This window comes from Esox lucius, chromosome 16, assembly GCF_011004845.1.
Source record: "Esox lucius isolate fEsoLuc1 chromosome 16, fEsoLuc1.pri, whole genome shotgun sequence".
NCBI classification, from domain to species: Eukaryota; Metazoa; Chordata; class Actinopteri; order Esociformes; family Esocidae; genus Esox; species Esox lucius.
The window spans coordinates 21448651-21465218 of NC_047584.1; the positions used below are offsets into that span (position 1 = coordinate 21448651).

Genomic DNA, 16568 nt, shown 5'->3' on the forward strand with positions numbered 1-16568 from the left:
CTTACCAAACCGTCTGTTTGACTGAGCCACATTCTGCCTCCATGTTCAAAATGACCAAGTCTGCATCACTGGGCCAAGCCTGGGCATGCAGAGAGGGTCATTCATGCTCAAAGAAACAAGTCAACCGAGAGCTACCATGTGTGCACACACACACACACACACACACCCACCCCCTACCGCCTTTCCTCTGGTCCAGAAAAACACACTGGGGTTCAGGAAGGTCATGCTGAGGTTTTGTGCTGCGGTGTTTGCTGTTGTTTGTTCGTTCCTCTCACAGGCCGACCAGCAGCAGTCATAGCTCCCGCCTCCCTCTGCTCTGAACACCACACGCACCCGTGCAGAACTGTCCCAGACACAGACACACGCTCCCTAGCCCACGGTCCCTCCACCCTCCCTCACGTAATGTAGCGTAGTTGAGATTCATTACCGCAATGAGTAACAAGTACCATGCCTCCCACGGAGAAAAGCAGAAAACAACAATATTAACAGCACCTCCAATCATCTGTGGAGTGGGTTTCAATCAGGCCACTACACGTACTGCTGGCTTACACACACACACACACACACACACACACACACACACACAGACACACACAAACACACAGACACACACACACACGCGCGTAAGCGCTTGTGTAGATAAAGCCAGATCTGTAAATAATGCAGATCTTCTATAGCAACAAGGCAAGTATTACTGTTTTTTAGGTGATTGGGTGACAAGGACTTTCCTTTGATTATCCCAGGATGAAAATAAACAGGACTGCACTCTGTGAACCAATCAGAAAATAGAACTCTGCACTGCGGGAGGCAGGTGCCCCCCCCTTGCCCCCCCGCAGAGTCAACTCTCTGATCCCAGTTGGATACTATGATCCAGATTAGAAGACAGCAGCTGAATCCCAAATTGCACATTATTCACAATGCATTCATTTTTACCAGATAATAATGATGGGGTACTTGGATGTCACACGGGATATGTCGTGTAATCCTCTTCACCCTCCCCAGTGGAAATATGACATGGCAAACTTGTTAGTGAGGTCTGGCTAGGTGGGGGGGGGGGGGGGTACATCCTGGCTGGATGGATTTGGTATCGTGGGGGGCTAAGGTAATCATTTCTTTTGTTTCTGAGGGGGTGTGTGTGTATGTGTGTGTGCGTGTGCGCGCATGTTTGTGCATGCTGGTCCGATTCCTCCGATCTGACAAGGTGGAGAGGAAAAGTAAACTAGATTATGGTTAATAATATGAGCAATAAGACCAGGCTTTGTCTGGCCTTCTGAAACCCACATCCATCATGCCTGTCTGGCTCAGATAGAGGGATCTGGGTTAGGGTTCAGGGCAGTGTGTGTGTGTTTCATTACTTTTTCCTAATGCTTGTGTGTGTGTGTGTGTGTGTGTGTGTCAGTATTTTCTTCTTGATATATGTGTGTGTGTGTGTTTCATTACTTTGTCCTGATGTGTTTGTGTATGTGTATGTGTGTTTGTGTCTCATGACTTTTTCCTAATGCTTGTGTGTGTGTGTGTCAGTATTTTTCCCTTGATATATGTGTGTGTGTGTGTGTTTCATGACTTTATCCTGATGTGTTTCTGTGTTTTCTGCCTTTCCACAGAGATCCTACATGGAGGGGTTTATGTTGACAAGAACAAGTTCCTGTGCCATGCAGACACCATCCACTGGCAAGACATTGTAAAGACCCCCCGGCTGAGCCCCTTGGTGGTGCCTACCAACAGCAGTGTTACATGTAAGTCCCCCCCCCGGCTGAGCCCCTTGGTGGTGCCTACCAACAGCAGTGTTACATGTAAGTCCCCCCCCCGGCTGAGCCCCTTGGTGGTGCCTACCAACAGCAGTGTTACATGTAAGTCCCCCCCCGGCTGATCCCCTTGGTGGTGCCTACCAACAGCAGTGTTACATGTAAGTCCCCCCCCGGCTGAGCCCCTTGGTGGTGCCTACCAACAGCCGTGTTACATGTAAGTCCCCCCCCGGCTGAGCCCCTTGGTGGTGCCTACCAACAGCAGTGTTACATGTAAGTCCCCCCCCCGGCTGAGCCCCTTGGTGGTGCCTACCAACAGCCGTGTTACATGTAAGTCCCCCCCCGGCTGAGCCCCTTGGTGGTGCCTACCAACAGCAGTGTTACATGTAAGTCCCCCCCCGGCTGAGCCCCTTGGTGGTGCCTACCAACAGCAGTGTTACATGTAAGTCCTTCGACCACCTGACTAAACACCCAACTAATGGTACGCTCTTCACCGGTGATGTCACATGTTTACTGTATGACCTCACTGTATCCGAGCCAGCGAGGGGCTCTAACAATGTTATTGACACAGGTCCAGCGATGTATATAGGTCAGGTCTGTCATAAACAGGATTAAAATGAAATCTGTCACATCTGTCACCCGTAACCCAAAAACAAACACACGTCTTTCTAACCAAGAAGTAGGTTACAGAAGATGTGTTAACAACCTGAACAGCAATTCCTTAGGGTCTACATCCTATATGGTAAACGTTCCCTTATAGTGTGCACTACTTATGAGCAGAGCTTAATGGGAAGAACTACTACAAAGGGCATAGGGCACAGATTGGGATTGGTTTACTAACCTGAATCCATCAAACAACAGTTTCCAGAAATGCATAATCCGTCACTAATGCTTTTCTCTAATCAAAGAGAAGACAAGCAAACATAATTATTATTATTATTATTATCAGGGATTATTTATGATGGCAGAAACAGGCATGATGGGTGTGTGTGTTGGGGTTGGTTAATGTTTCAGATTATCCCTGTCTCATAAGACCTCTTGCTCTATATTACCCTCAGGCTTTATTCCTCTGGTCATCGGGAATGTCTCATGTCCCTGTCTCATGAGAACCCTTGCTCTGTATTACCCTCAGGCTTTATTCCTCTAGTCATCGGGAATGTCTCATGTCCCTGTCTCATAAGAACCCTTGCTCTATATTACCCTCAGGCTTTATTCCTCTAGTCATCGGGAATGTCTCATGTCCCTGTCTCATAAGAATCCTTGCTCTATATTACCCTCAGGCTTTATTCCTCTAGTCATCGGGAATGTCTCATGTCCCTGTCTCATGAGAACCCTTGCTCTATATTACCCTCAGGCTTTATTCCTCTAGTCATCGGGAATGTCTCATGTCCCTGTCTCATAAGAACCCTTGCTCTATATTACCCTCAGGCTTTATTCTTCTAGTCATCGGGAATGTCTCATGTCCCTGTCTCATAAGAACCCTTGCTCTATATTACCCTCAGGCTTTATTCCTCTAGTCATCGGGTATGTCTCATGTCCCTGTCTCATGAGAACCCTTGCTCTATATTACCCTCAGGCTTTATTCCTCTAGTCATTGGGAATGTCTCATGTCCCTGTCTCATAAGACCCTTGCTCTGTATTACCCTCAGGCTTTATTCCTCTAGTCATCGGGAATGTCTCATGTCCCTGTCTCATGAGAACCCTTGCTCTATATTACCCTCAGGCTTTATTCCTCTAGTCATCGGGTAAGACACTATGGACTACCCGCTTATATCACGTCCACACCTGAACACACTCTACAATCACGACTTACAGGTCTTACAGTTCTCTAGCAAACATTGGAATGTATTGCCAAGCACATTAGCTTCATTATAACTAACCACTAGAGGGAAGTCCACTGCCCAACAATATCCTCATGCCGCCTGTCTAGTGGCTCAATAGGGTCATGAATATCGATGGTCCTTTAGCAGAATTGTTGGAAGTTCCAGCCCGCTTTGACAACTGGAAATAACATTATGGTGACAAGGGTGGCACAGCTCCGCCTTTGGTTGATCATGTGGGAGGTGCCAGAGCAGGATCGGCCGAGATTCCTAGACAAACCCATGTCTATATGAGCTGTTTGGCTACCCTGGACTGGCTTAAGTGGCATAGTCAGGACAGTAGGTGGCGCTGCCTAACTCATCTCTCATTTCTCATGTTCAGACACTAGTTTTTGGGGGAACCACGAGGAAAGCAGTCTGACTTGATCTCACTGCATGCAATTCCTGGGTCTTAACCTGGACCGGGGTCTTTAGAACACAATTTTTGTTTTCATTTTGAAAAAATTTGGCCTCTGCTCTGGGGCCATAAATTTAGCTGGACTCTAACCTGTATAAATGGTTCCTGGCAGACAGAGACAGAGAATGTCTTGTAAGACATTCTCTGTTGTTTCCGTTTAATCCTTCAGAACTTTCTTACCACAGCTCTTTGCCAACAGACCAGTTAAGGTACGGGCAGTAATGTTGATGAGTGTATAGCAAGACGTGCAATTCTCTATTGCTAGTTAGCTGTAACCTTCCAATATGACGTTTGGTACTGTAACTAGTAGCCTCATACTGTCAGACCAATCAGAACTCAGCTCTTGGGCATCTCCAACACAACTGTTATCTCTGTCACTCATTGCTATTGAGAAGTTTTCTGTTCATTTTAGGCTCAACTTAGGAATGCACTTGTTATTTGCGAACTACAGGTGACTGTTAATAAGTAGAAAAAGCAGCCATTTAATTTTTTACATTAAATTACATTTCCCGAAGGTTAGTGAAGTGTGACATATACCTTGGCTTATGGTGGTTTGGCTTGTGTTGGCTTATGGTGTGTTGTCCTTCAAAGGGATTGGTTGGCAATGATTGAAAAGTGTTTTTAGGTGCGGATGTGATAACAGCATACTATAACATCTTATATTATTGGGGCAACTCCCAGCTTTGTGTCTGTTTTTATTTGCACTTCAACACAGGAAAGGAATTTGAAATCCACTCCTCACATAAATCCAGGTTTCAGTGTAAGCCTTTCAAGACTTTAACCTTGAAATCTCTGTGTTTTAACGAAGTAGTAAAACATTATGATGTGGGGAATAGTGTCATCGTTTTACTGAAGGTCAGTGGGAGTTAGAATAAAACCTGCAGGGTTGTGGCTCTGTGGCCTGCCATTCATGGTTAGACCAGAGACCAGATACAAATACAATGAGGTGATAAATTGACACGGTTGATAAAGATGAGAAAAAATAACTATAAAAAATATAATTAAAATATTACAGAGCTTCAGTGCCCTCCAGAATTATTGGACCCCTTAAGAAAGATATGCTGGACCGTGTCAGCGGAGCCCGCCAAGAAGAGCGAATGTCTCTTACTGAGTGACTGTCTGAGAGCCTACCTGTAGCGTAGTGGTTTAAAATGTGGACTGTCACGCTGGTGACCGGGGTTTGATCCTCGCCATGAAGAAATTAGGCATTAGGGTTTTTGTTCAGTATTGACTAGCACGTGTTTTGTTGCGATGGACGAACTGCGCCAGCGATGAACATATTGCGTTCTTTTTAGATTTACATGGCATTGTTCAAATTGCGTAGTGGTTCACTATTCAGTATAGCTATTAGTTAGCCATCCCCAGCATGGCCTAGTGGTTAGACTCACGGGCTGTCATGTTGGCGAATGGGGGTCGGTCCTCGCCACGGACCAAACAAATTAGACATTAGGATTTGTTCATATTGCGCTCGTTTTCGATACACATAGAATAGATCACATGGCTTATTGGTTAGCTATTTAACTGTCTATTAGTTTTTTACAAAAACACCACACCTCTACACCACATCTTCAAATAGCGTAGTGGTTAAAGACGCAGTCTGTCACAGTAAACCGTGGATCGAATCCAGCTTAGGCAACAACATTCATCCCTTCTAATGGCAGGTTGGCAGAACTAGGCTTGCCTGGTTCTTTTCCTTGTTATTTTTTTTTTTATAAGGTTGTGCTTGCAATTAGAATATGAGAGAAATCTAACTCTTATCTGAGGTAAAATTGTTTGTAAGAAAAATAATGAGTCTTAATGAATAAGTAAATATTTTTCTCACAAATGTGTGTCACAATTAAAACTGAGTTTTTCTTCGGGTTTCAAATATATAGTTCAGAATTTGAATTATTTATTTTAGGTTTGAATTATTCATCATCTGTGTCAGTAACTTCTCACCCCCACTGTTACTGATGGACATACTGTTGTCCCCTGCTCCCCAGCTTACCCAATTACTCCTTCCTCCTCTATTTCCCACCATGACTCCTCTTATGTCTCCTACTCTGTCTCTTCTCATGACTCCTCATATGTCTCCTCCTCTGACTCCTCCAATGAATCTACACCCCAGGTCATGCAATAGTCAATTGGTTAACATGAATTTTAGATACCCGGTATTTTATAATCTTTACTCTGTGTGAACTAAGAAGTTGTTAAAGAAAAGCAACTAGTGGTTTGGGATGGAGGGATGTATGGAGGGAGGGAGAGGAACAGAGGGGATGTTGCTTAATGATGTCAGACAGAAAGTGTCAGCCTTAAATATAATTGCTCTTAACTGAAGTGGAACAGGGACAGAGGACGCCACTCCAGCACTCATCCTGCCTCACACTGCAATTACCAAGCAGTCAATTAAGCCCTCCAAAACACAGCAAGCGCTAATATGCGGTAGAGTGTCTAGCTAGAAGCTACTGCCGCTGTTACTCTCCCCTACAGCAGTCATTAATGAGAACACTCGGTTAGTAATTATAGTAATGCATTAAGGAAACAAAACAGTGGAGTTGTGTGCGTGCCAGTCTGTTGTAATCATCGTAGCCAAATCAGACGTGCGCGTGATTGAACGAGCAGCTAGTGAGATGTATGGTTTGATCATATCTCTTCTTTGGGAAGTAATCATGTACCCCCATGTCGCCCACAGGTCAGAAATGTCACGTTTCCTGCAACGGTCGCTGCTGGGGCCCAAAGGAGGACCAGTGTCAGAGCCGTGAGTACCTCTCCGCCGTCTCCACCTACCCATCACCCCCAACAGGCAGACAGGCTGAACAGGAGTGCTCTTTAACACTGGGAGCATAATTACCTACGGCCTGGTCCTCCCACAGACACCTATCCTTCTCACTTTATCTCATCTCTGCCTCCCTCCCCATCGTCTCCTCCTCTGGCTCCTGCCCCATCCTGCCCTCTTCCACGATACCAGATTATAAATCTTTGCCTCGTCAGGCTTAAACGACTGTGATTTCCCCTGCCGCCCACTCCACTGCCTGCCCAGCGGATCCACTGCATTAAGTCAAACTGTTAAAGACGAACCATCACTAAGATTGTGGGTTTTTTTCCATTTAAAACCAGATGTTTTAGGCTTTATTTTGATAGTTTGTTCTGAAGAAGGTACATTTCTGTATTTCAGTAAGTCTCTAACTGTAGTGACAGCAGCAGGCAATACCTTTAATTTAGTCAAGCTAAGTTAGTTGGATTCCATTGGGGAGCAGATGGGCGTTGTCCATTTCCAGGTGGCAAAAGTATCCCAAGTTTACCCCGAATATCCTGCCGTTGCTAAAATCTGTCACTAGGCCCTTTTAAAGAAAAAAGCCTTAGTAGGGGTCTGAAAACTTAAATCATCTAGCGTCTAAGTCCCTTAGTAGTCATTCCTGAATGTAGCAGCCTATGGGGCAAGCCACTAGTAATTTATTGAACGAAAGTCATATAGTATTTTTTTCTCTGAGAGATCGGAGCCATGGATATCGAGTATGTCCCATAGCAGGCCGAGACGTTGAGGCTCATGTTAATGCTGAAATTATTTATTAAAAAACCCAGGGTGGCAAAATGTTTTTGGTCGCCTTTGGGGATGTCTTTGGTCGTCTTAGTGAATGTCTTGGGTCGCTTTTGGGGATGTCTTTGGTCGTCTTAGTGAATGTCTTGGGTCGCCTTAGGGAATTTCTTTGGTCGTCTTAGTGAATGTCTTGGGTCGCCTTAGGGAATTTCTTTGGTCGTCTTAGGGAATGTCTTTGGTTGCCTTAGGGAATGTTTTTGGTGTGCCTTAGGGAATGTCTTCGTTCGGCCTTAGGGAATGTCATAAGTCGCCTTAGGGAATGTCTTGTGTCGCCTTAGGGAGTACCACAGAATATAAAAGATGGGGCTTGATGTGTTATAGACACTCCCTTTCTAACAGGAGGCCAAGTGGTCAAACTTCCCTTTGGGGAAACATCTTCAGGTTTGTTTTGAGGAGGAGGTAAAATTAACTTTAAGTTACGTCTGACACTAATTAATGACTCTCATGTAATTTCTGATTTCTGCTGCCTCTGCCTGTTGTATCTGTCTCTGTCACTATGTGTCCCAGGACTCCATATGCTCACTTTACTCTACACGTTTCACATTTCTCTCCATCTGTGATTTTCTCTCTTTTTATTTTCTGTGACATCTCTCCATTTCTCTGAACGTCACTCATTCATTCTTTATCTCTCCTCATTTCTCTTATTTTTTTATCTTTATTAAAATCCTTCTCTCCATCTCTCTTTCTCTGTCTGATACAGTTACTGTTGTGGTCCATGTTTTATTGTCTGTTTGCTGTGCAGCCTGATCTCATTAAGATAATCAGAATTAACTACTTCTCCTAGTGACTAGTTCTTTAACACACTTTATTTCCTCTCTCAAGATAATGCTTTGGTGGTTGGCTCTCTGTTTTGCCCTCTATCCTTCCATCATACTTTCTCACAATTATTATGCGTGGCGCTCCGTCCCCTCCCTCTTCTCTTCTATCTGTGTCCCTCCATTCCTCCCATTCCCTCCCTCCCTCCCTCCCTCCCTCCCTCCCACTCCATCCATCCCTTGTCCTTCACCTATACTTCCCTCTTAATCTCACTCTATTACTCTCCTTCCCCCTCAATCCCTCTTCTCTCCTTCTACCTCGCTCCCTCTTTCCTGTCGAAAGTGCCAGAGCATATTTTGAGTGTGTGTGAAAAACCTGATAGAGAAAGGCCTATCGGCATAACACTCACATGAAGCCCTGAATACAGACTGCCCTCATCAATATCACCCGATAGCTGGGCTGGCTGTATTATCTCCTGACATGCAGGTGCCTAAATAGGCTCTTTGGGCTATGACACAGAACAGCCAGATATTTGTGTGCATGCATGCAGGCGCTCACACACACACACACACACACACACACACATGCACGCTCCCGTCCGTTTACTGCACCTAGCCCAAGACGGTGCCTCTCCAGATATACGGGCGGTGGCTGCTCCCCAAAAAACAGACAGCCAAGCGGCGTTGATGTAAGATGAGGCGCGGTGACTGATGCCCCTGTCAGTTGCCTGTTTAAATTGAAGATATTCAGCGCACTATATGAGATTGATTACTTTTATTTGTAGTGGCTGCCTGGTGGTGTTAAGTGAATATTCTAAGGCAGGTAGATCAATGGCCATGTTGCGTCTGAGTGCGTGCGGCGCCTCCTGACATTGTCATTTGTTTGACAAAATGTCTTTTTGGTAAGTTGGCTATTTCATTTCGCTAACAGCGGCGATAGTCGAATGGCGGTTGTAATGGACTGTACTGACGGTATGTTAGTGAGGTGAGGTGAGGTGAGAAGTGTGGGGGGGGGGGGGGGGGCAGATGTGGGCAGACCAGGAGGCCCGTCTCATTGGGAGGAGGCATCCTGAATCCATCAGGCCAGTCTCACTGTGTGAAGGATTCTCATGATCAACACCATAAATCCAAAGAGCCAGCACAACAAAGTGCTGAGAAGTCATGTTCTCTACTCCGAAAAACATATCCCTCAGGCATTTACACTGACACAAATGCATGAACTGACAATGTCATATTGCCACTAATAAAATGCAAGTGTTGAATAATGCAACGTGAGCTCACACACACAAACTAATAAAATGTAGATTCAAATATGAAAGAATGTTGTCCTCCACCTAGCAAAGCTGTGAATATCTGCTAACACGAATAATTACCGTGCTAGCTGCTTCACTGTAAGGTCAGGGCTGTTTACAGTTGGTCCCTGAGGTCCATAACACTTCAGATTTAAGTTTTTACTTAGTACTTTATTCGAACGCCCCTGTTGTCCTGGGTCTGACCCAGACTTATTAGAAAGAGAGGATGGAAACCAGATGTGTTTAGGCCCTTCTGAACCAGAGTGTAATAGTCCTCTCTTAACTGAACATTCTGAAGGTCATGTACTGTCATGCCCAAGGGTATACGTTAAAAAAAAAAATAACTGGCATGTAATAATGTGGGGGAAGGTCAAATGAACCAGTCTGTAATATTTTGGTGGCATCATGACTCCCCTGTCCCACCCAAACATACATCCCAGGGCATGCAACATTACAGAAAAGGCCAGCACTCAAATGAGCACACACATGCACACACATGCACACACATGCACACACATGCACACACAGCCACTAGCAGGTAAAGCCTCAGCTTGAGTGTCATCATGGCCTCTCTGGAAGGAAAACTTATTTGTAAACCGTCACCCAGTATTCAGCTGCAGTTATCAACCTGTGACTCTGGCAGAGAGCCATTTGGTATGCACGCAGACACACACACACACACACACACAGAGACACATAGATACACAGACACACACAGATACACAGACACATACAGATACACAGACACAGCCGCTCACACACACACACAGATTCACAGACACACACAGATACACAGACACATAAAAAGACACACCCACTCACACACACACAGACACACACAGATACACAGACACACCCACTCACACACACACAGATACACACAAAGACATGCACAGGCATATCCGTGAGCCAGTCATCGGCCCTTCATCTCTTGGTGGTCATGCACTGGAATAGAATGACAGCCAGGCTGGTGTTGGAAGCAGCACATTGTGGAGAGACAGCAACTGTCAGTGACTGACATAGGGAACATAGAATTGCAGCACCACACAGCCGTCATATGAACAGACAGCAAGGTCTCTCTCCAAAACGTTCTCACATTCTCTTTAGCCTCAGCTTTGGGTCTGTTTCCAAAGTACGGATCAGACCAAGTTTTATGGCCTGAAAAAGTTGTTTAAGGTTCAGAAGAGGTCCTTGATGGAGTTCAGTCCCGCAGAAAACCACAATGATAGCTTTCCCCTGTTGTGGACGGTCACTCAGTGGATTTGTTTCCTTGTTCAAGATCGATTCAGTAGTGTTTCTGTATTGGGTGTCTGTCCTTTTGTGCCCTGATGTTTCGTTCCTGTTGCCTTCCTCCAGTGACTAAGACAGTGTGTGCTGAACAGTGCGACGGTCGCTGTTTCGGGCCCTACGTTAGTGATTGCTGCCATCGCGAGTGTGCAGGGGGATGCTCCGGGCCCAAGGATACAGACTGCTTCGTAAGTACACACACTTACTTTATAAAGCCTATCATCACAGAGGAGAGAACCCTCCTTCCAGTCGTCTGTTGCCATGGTGAACATTCTCAAACCACCATAATAGAATGTTTTTGATGATGGACCACCAAGTCTATTTCTTTCTTTCGCTTATTTTTTCTCTGTTTTTCAGTATATCAGAGCTTTTTTTTTTTTTTTCTGTGACCTTTTGTTCGAATGCAAGGTTGCTTCCATCTGGGGCTTTTCATACTTCTAGAGAATAGGCGCTCCAGACCCAGAACCTCCCTGTTTAAATCCATTACCTTCCATGGCTCCCTATTACCTTTAGAGTGCTCTCCTTTTGATCAGGTCTCATAGACCTCGGGTCATGACTAGTTCACTACCAAGGGAATAGGGCTCCATTTAAGACCGAGCCATTGTTCTTTGTTGAAAGATTTAGCACTGAAATCGCATTTTCTCCCACAATGTCTTGTGTTAAATATAAAACCTGTGCTGTGCCCACCTTCACATCCTCTTGTTCCTTTGTTATTTCCTTCTCTCTCCATCTGTCTCTCTTCATTATTACAATCTATTTATCCTAGTTGGATGAAACAACGTTGTTGTGTCATGATGTATTGAGATCTTTTTTTCTCTTTTACTTCCAACTATTGTGATCACATCTCTCAATCTATCTTATTTAATTATAACTGTAAATCCACAACTGGATTTAGATCAATCACTGTAAGGTTGTTAACACATCAGCAAGACTCCGACATCTTCAAGATATGCATGTAACCAGGTACCACTGTCTATAGTAGGAGTCTTTCCAGTTCTTAACCTGCAAGTCTAACAGATTTCAGTGTCACTTGCAGTGCAATATAATTTGGTTCTGAAGTGTCGATTTAAACGGGTGTAAATATCGTCCAATTTGCCTGCAATGATTGGTCCAGTGATCCAGTGTTTTTGGAAGCTTAAAAGTCATTCACCCAACTTCATTGTAGCTAACCTAAATACAACTATGGCTGAGGTAAAACATGGAATGGTGTTGAGCTTGTCCTCGGATCATTTGTGTTCCCTCAGTTCCCTAATGAAAATGTCCTACTAAATGGTTTCTGGACTGCAAAGTACACATAGCTAGCTTGCTCAGTCATTAAATCCCCTCCACTTGCCACTTAACCCCCTCCACAGCCACGTAATGTGTTACGTACACAAAACAACGTGTCAACTGCTACTCACAGAGTCTGTGTAGTGGAGGTGGTTGTGTTTCTACACCAGTAAATTGCTAGCCCAGCTAACAGGTCCGTCTGTGCGTTTCTCCCACAGGCCTGCACCAATTTCAACGACAGCGGGGCATGTGTGACCCAGTGCCCCCAGCCCTTTGTCTACAACCCAACCTCCTTCCAACTGGAAAGCAACCCCAAAGCCAAGTACACCTATGGAGCCTTCTGCGTCAAGAAATGCCCACGTAAGAAATGTTACACCAACAAAAAACACCAACAATGAATGCACATACCACATACAGTACATACAGACGGAAATAAGCAAAATCCATTCTATAAAGCAAAGGCTCCTATTGGATCCTTTAGGGGTTCTTCATATTGAAGAAACCCTGAAGGATCCTGCCCGTAAAGTCTTCACGGTGACGAAACACAGCGTCACACACCAGTGGCCCCGAAGATAAAACAGCGCCATCATATTCTTACATGGGAGCATATTGCACATGGCATGACACTCACGCACTTCAAACCCACTCATGTTATGGACACAGAACCACGGCAGTTTACAAGCACGGCGTTTCAACAGGCTCGGATGGTTATCCGTAGGAGAGTAGCGCCGTCTGCTCATACACATCAACTGGAAGGGCCTTAGGACATTGACTCGTTTCTCAACCCTCCTTTGTTTAAGTCCAGTTTTATTTTGCAGAGGAGCAGACAGAAACGTCCTTGATCATCTCCACTTAGCACCCTCTTCACATCTCTCCTTCATCCTCCCCTATCCCTTAAATCAGCCATTTCCTCCATTGATTTGAAAGGCCCATCTCACTCCTCTCCTCTCTGTGCTGATTTAAATAGCCTGTATGAGTGGGTGTTTTGTAAAGATTTCAAGACACTGTTGGGAGTTATTTTAGCCCACTTGCCAGAAGACAAAGAGTCTGGGATGCCAGGAGGACAGGGCAGCAGAGAGGGGAGGATGGGAGAGGGGAGGACGACGGGCACAGAGCAAGGGGAAAGAAAGGGAGATAATTAGCAAAAGAGTCCTTTTCTGGTCCTTTGAAGTGTGCTGTGTGCTCGGCAGTGTGTAAGGCTGTCTGAGCTGGAGCTCTGTTCATCCACTGTCTACTAGCCTCCCCACCTTTTTCCCACCACAGTACATTACCTTCATCAGGGCCCATGGGGTTACACAAGGTTTTTCTGGAAACGGACCTCCACAAGCACCCCTGAACATGTCCCTGCAATTTAGGTGTCTCTGTAAGCCTGAAGCTGTGAGGGAAGCAATCGTTTGATGTGTGTCCCTAATCTACCCCTTTCTTCAGGGTGGATATTACAGTGGACACGTTTCGCTGCTATTCACCGCCTACCAAGTTTCCTCACGTAGACATTCGTTTACAGTACATCTCCATGGCAAATGGTCATTCAGCGGTGTCAGAGTCAGTCCATTATCATGCAACCTGTTCCTACCCCAGATTACACTCCATAATTACTTCCCCTTGGGCTCTGGTGCTGCTCCGACACATACTGTGTTCCACTCTGTGTATGCTGTTCCAGATAACTTTGTGGTGGACCACAGCTCTTGTGTGAGGGCCTGTCCCAGTAATAAGATGGAGGTGGAACAGAACCGGATCAAGATTTGTATCGCCTGCACGGATATCTGTCCTAAAGGTATCCTAACACTGCACTCCCCTACATCTTATCCCGCTGTCATTGACAACCACTATATTGTGTTTTTTTTCTGTCACTTTGGTACTATTATCAATAGTATGATGCAGTGTTTCAAAACTCTTAGTACAAAACTCCAAACAGAGCCTAATCGTAAATCATTAAATATTGCATTCAAAACAACGGATTCTGCTTTTATTTGGTTTGGAAACATCTTTCACCACAAGATCAGTGATTCAATCAGGAAGTTTTTGGTGAAATACAACGAGTACAACGAGAATGATTTGCTAATTCATCAAAACAAAACATAGAGCGATTCTTTCAGTTATTTCATTGTAACAATCAGTTAGTCCAAGACAAAACAATGTAAGACACCTGTTTGGAAAAACAATGACATTCCTGAATCATCTCTGAAAGGTGGGACACAACATTATCACACACAATTCATTGATTAACTCAATCAGGTGTGCAGCCACAGAATTGTAAGTCCCAAGAATTGGCGTATGTCCTACCAGCACATCTTTGGATATTGCTACACACTATGTTTTCCCCACGTTGTCCAGGCACATGGACAATTGCTCATTGGCCAATGATATTGCACTGACGCTGTTGAGTTTTGGCCTTGTAGAAGCCTGCTTTATCAACAAGGATGTAGTTGTGATGGTCCACAGCACTACAGTTAGTTTTTACCCTTTCTGTTCTGCTCCATGTTGAAACACACTGGCAGTTTTCACATGGTGTGTATAGTTTATATAGTTCACATGGTGTGTATAGTCTATATAGTTCACATGGTGTGTATTGTTTATATAGTTTTATGTCTTGTTTGTGACAGTATAGTATTGTACATAGGCAATGAAGTGGTATTTTGTGGCTCACATTACCAACACCAAGGTTGTGGGTTTGAATCCCACAGAGGTTACATACAAATCTATGACCTTAGGGTGGGGATTCTGTACTTTTTAATCTGAAGATAGTAGACAAAACAATGTCAAATTCATGCAGTATATTCACCAAATGGTTGAGTGATTATCAATTAGGAACAATTAACATAGTGACAGTAAAGGGTATTTTAACAATACACAAGATTAAAGTTATGCATGTACTTTGTATGAACATAATGTGTTTCAATGTCTATGTGCTCCGTCAATGTCAGAAATACTTGTGAAAATGTTGTGAAAAGGTTTTGTTTGATACGTTGTGTTTTTTGTCCTAATAGTGGTGTAACATTGCCACATACTTGTGAACAGTACCAAAGATCTGTAATTGGGTTTGTCAGATGTAGTTGTGTTTAGGTCAAGGTTGTGCTAACGGTTGTGTGTGGTCGGTGGTTACACGGTGCTCTAACCCCTCCAACCTCTCTGTGTGCTTTAAATCTTTGCTCCATGTGACGATGTCAATGTACAGATTTCTTTAAGGGGCGGGGATAAAACAGCTCACATTTCCGTTCATCATTTTTGGCCTGCGCTCCCTTCTCGGCCCGCTCTCTGCTCTTTCAGCCTGTGACGGTATTGGTACGGCCAGCCTGCAGTCAGCTCAGACCGTGGACTCCAGCAACATAGACAAATTCATCAACTGTACCAAGATAAATGGCAACCTGGTCTTCCTCATCACTGGCATCAAGGGGTGAGAGAGGAACTCACACCTACACACATTCATGCACACTAGGGTTAGCAACTGAGGTGAACATGCGTGATTGACATCAGTTTCCGCAGACTTGCTGACATTTTTATGTCCAACACTCAAATAAAATTACAAATCTCCACAATTTTGCCTCCCCCAGCACGTTGTTAAAGTTAACCTTCGTCTTATCTCATCATCTTTTGCCTGATATTCATCTTTTAATCATATTTTCACATGCCTTGAGTGTACTGCAAAAATAAAACGTATGATCATGTAAATGAACGCTTGTTGATTACATCGAATAAGAAGCTAACTAGCTAATAGCCTACGACAATACCTTCAATTAGATAGCTATCTTCTGTGATCATCTAGTCATCACGTATCTAGTAGACACAACAGCAAAATAAAAAACAGGTTGTTTTGGATCAGCTCCATTTAATTCCTTCAATTCAGCAAATAAACTGAAAATATACCCTGCCAAATTGACTGTATTGAAATGGAACTGACCTTAACCAGGTGAAGGGAAAGACTCCCTGAAGTACTTATTAATAACAGGACATAGTGTACATGGCTTCGGTTCCCTGGAGTACACACAGAATGTTAGTGAATAATGTTTATTGTTATTCCATCTGGGATCCAGACCTGTGTTAGCCATTTTTGCATAAATCTATTGCTAGTTGTCTACATTATACACAATGTGTGTGTGTGGCCATGAAACCTCCCCAGTTATTCCTCCAGACAAAGGAGCAAAGCCAGCCTCCCTGAAAAGTGGGAGGAACAGCAGTTGTGTGTGCCGTGACAGCTTTCTATTTTTATTGCTCCAGTTTTGTTTCTCACTACTACTGTTCTGTCTTCCTTTCCCCTGTCTGTATTTCCCGCCCCCCCACTGTCATCTCTCTAACCCCCTCTCTCTTTGTTTTTCTGCCCTCTATCACTCTTTTGCCCGTCTTTCTACCTTTCTCTCTTTCTCCTCAC

General features: G+C 44.4%; 1 protein-coding gene across 1 annotated transcript in view; it reads left to right on the forward strand.

The window, feature by feature from the left end:
• Window positions 1-16568, forward strand: part of LOC105016195 (receptor tyrosine-protein kinase erbB-4) — a 344454-nt gene that overhangs the window by 242499 nt on the left and 85387 nt on the right. Inside the window, exons 4-9 of the mRNA XM_013137977.3 lie at window positions 1605-1736; window positions 6694-6759; window positions 11003-11121; window positions 12421-12562; window positions 13863-13976; window positions 15470-15596. Coding sequence (XP_012993431.1) covers window positions 1605-1736; window positions 6694-6759; window positions 11003-11121; window positions 12421-12562; window positions 13863-13976; window positions 15470-15596 — 700 coding nt within the window. The remainder of the gene's footprint in view (window positions 1-1604; window positions 1737-6693; window positions 6760-11002; window positions 11122-12420; window positions 12563-13862; window positions 13977-15469; window positions 15597-16568) is intronic.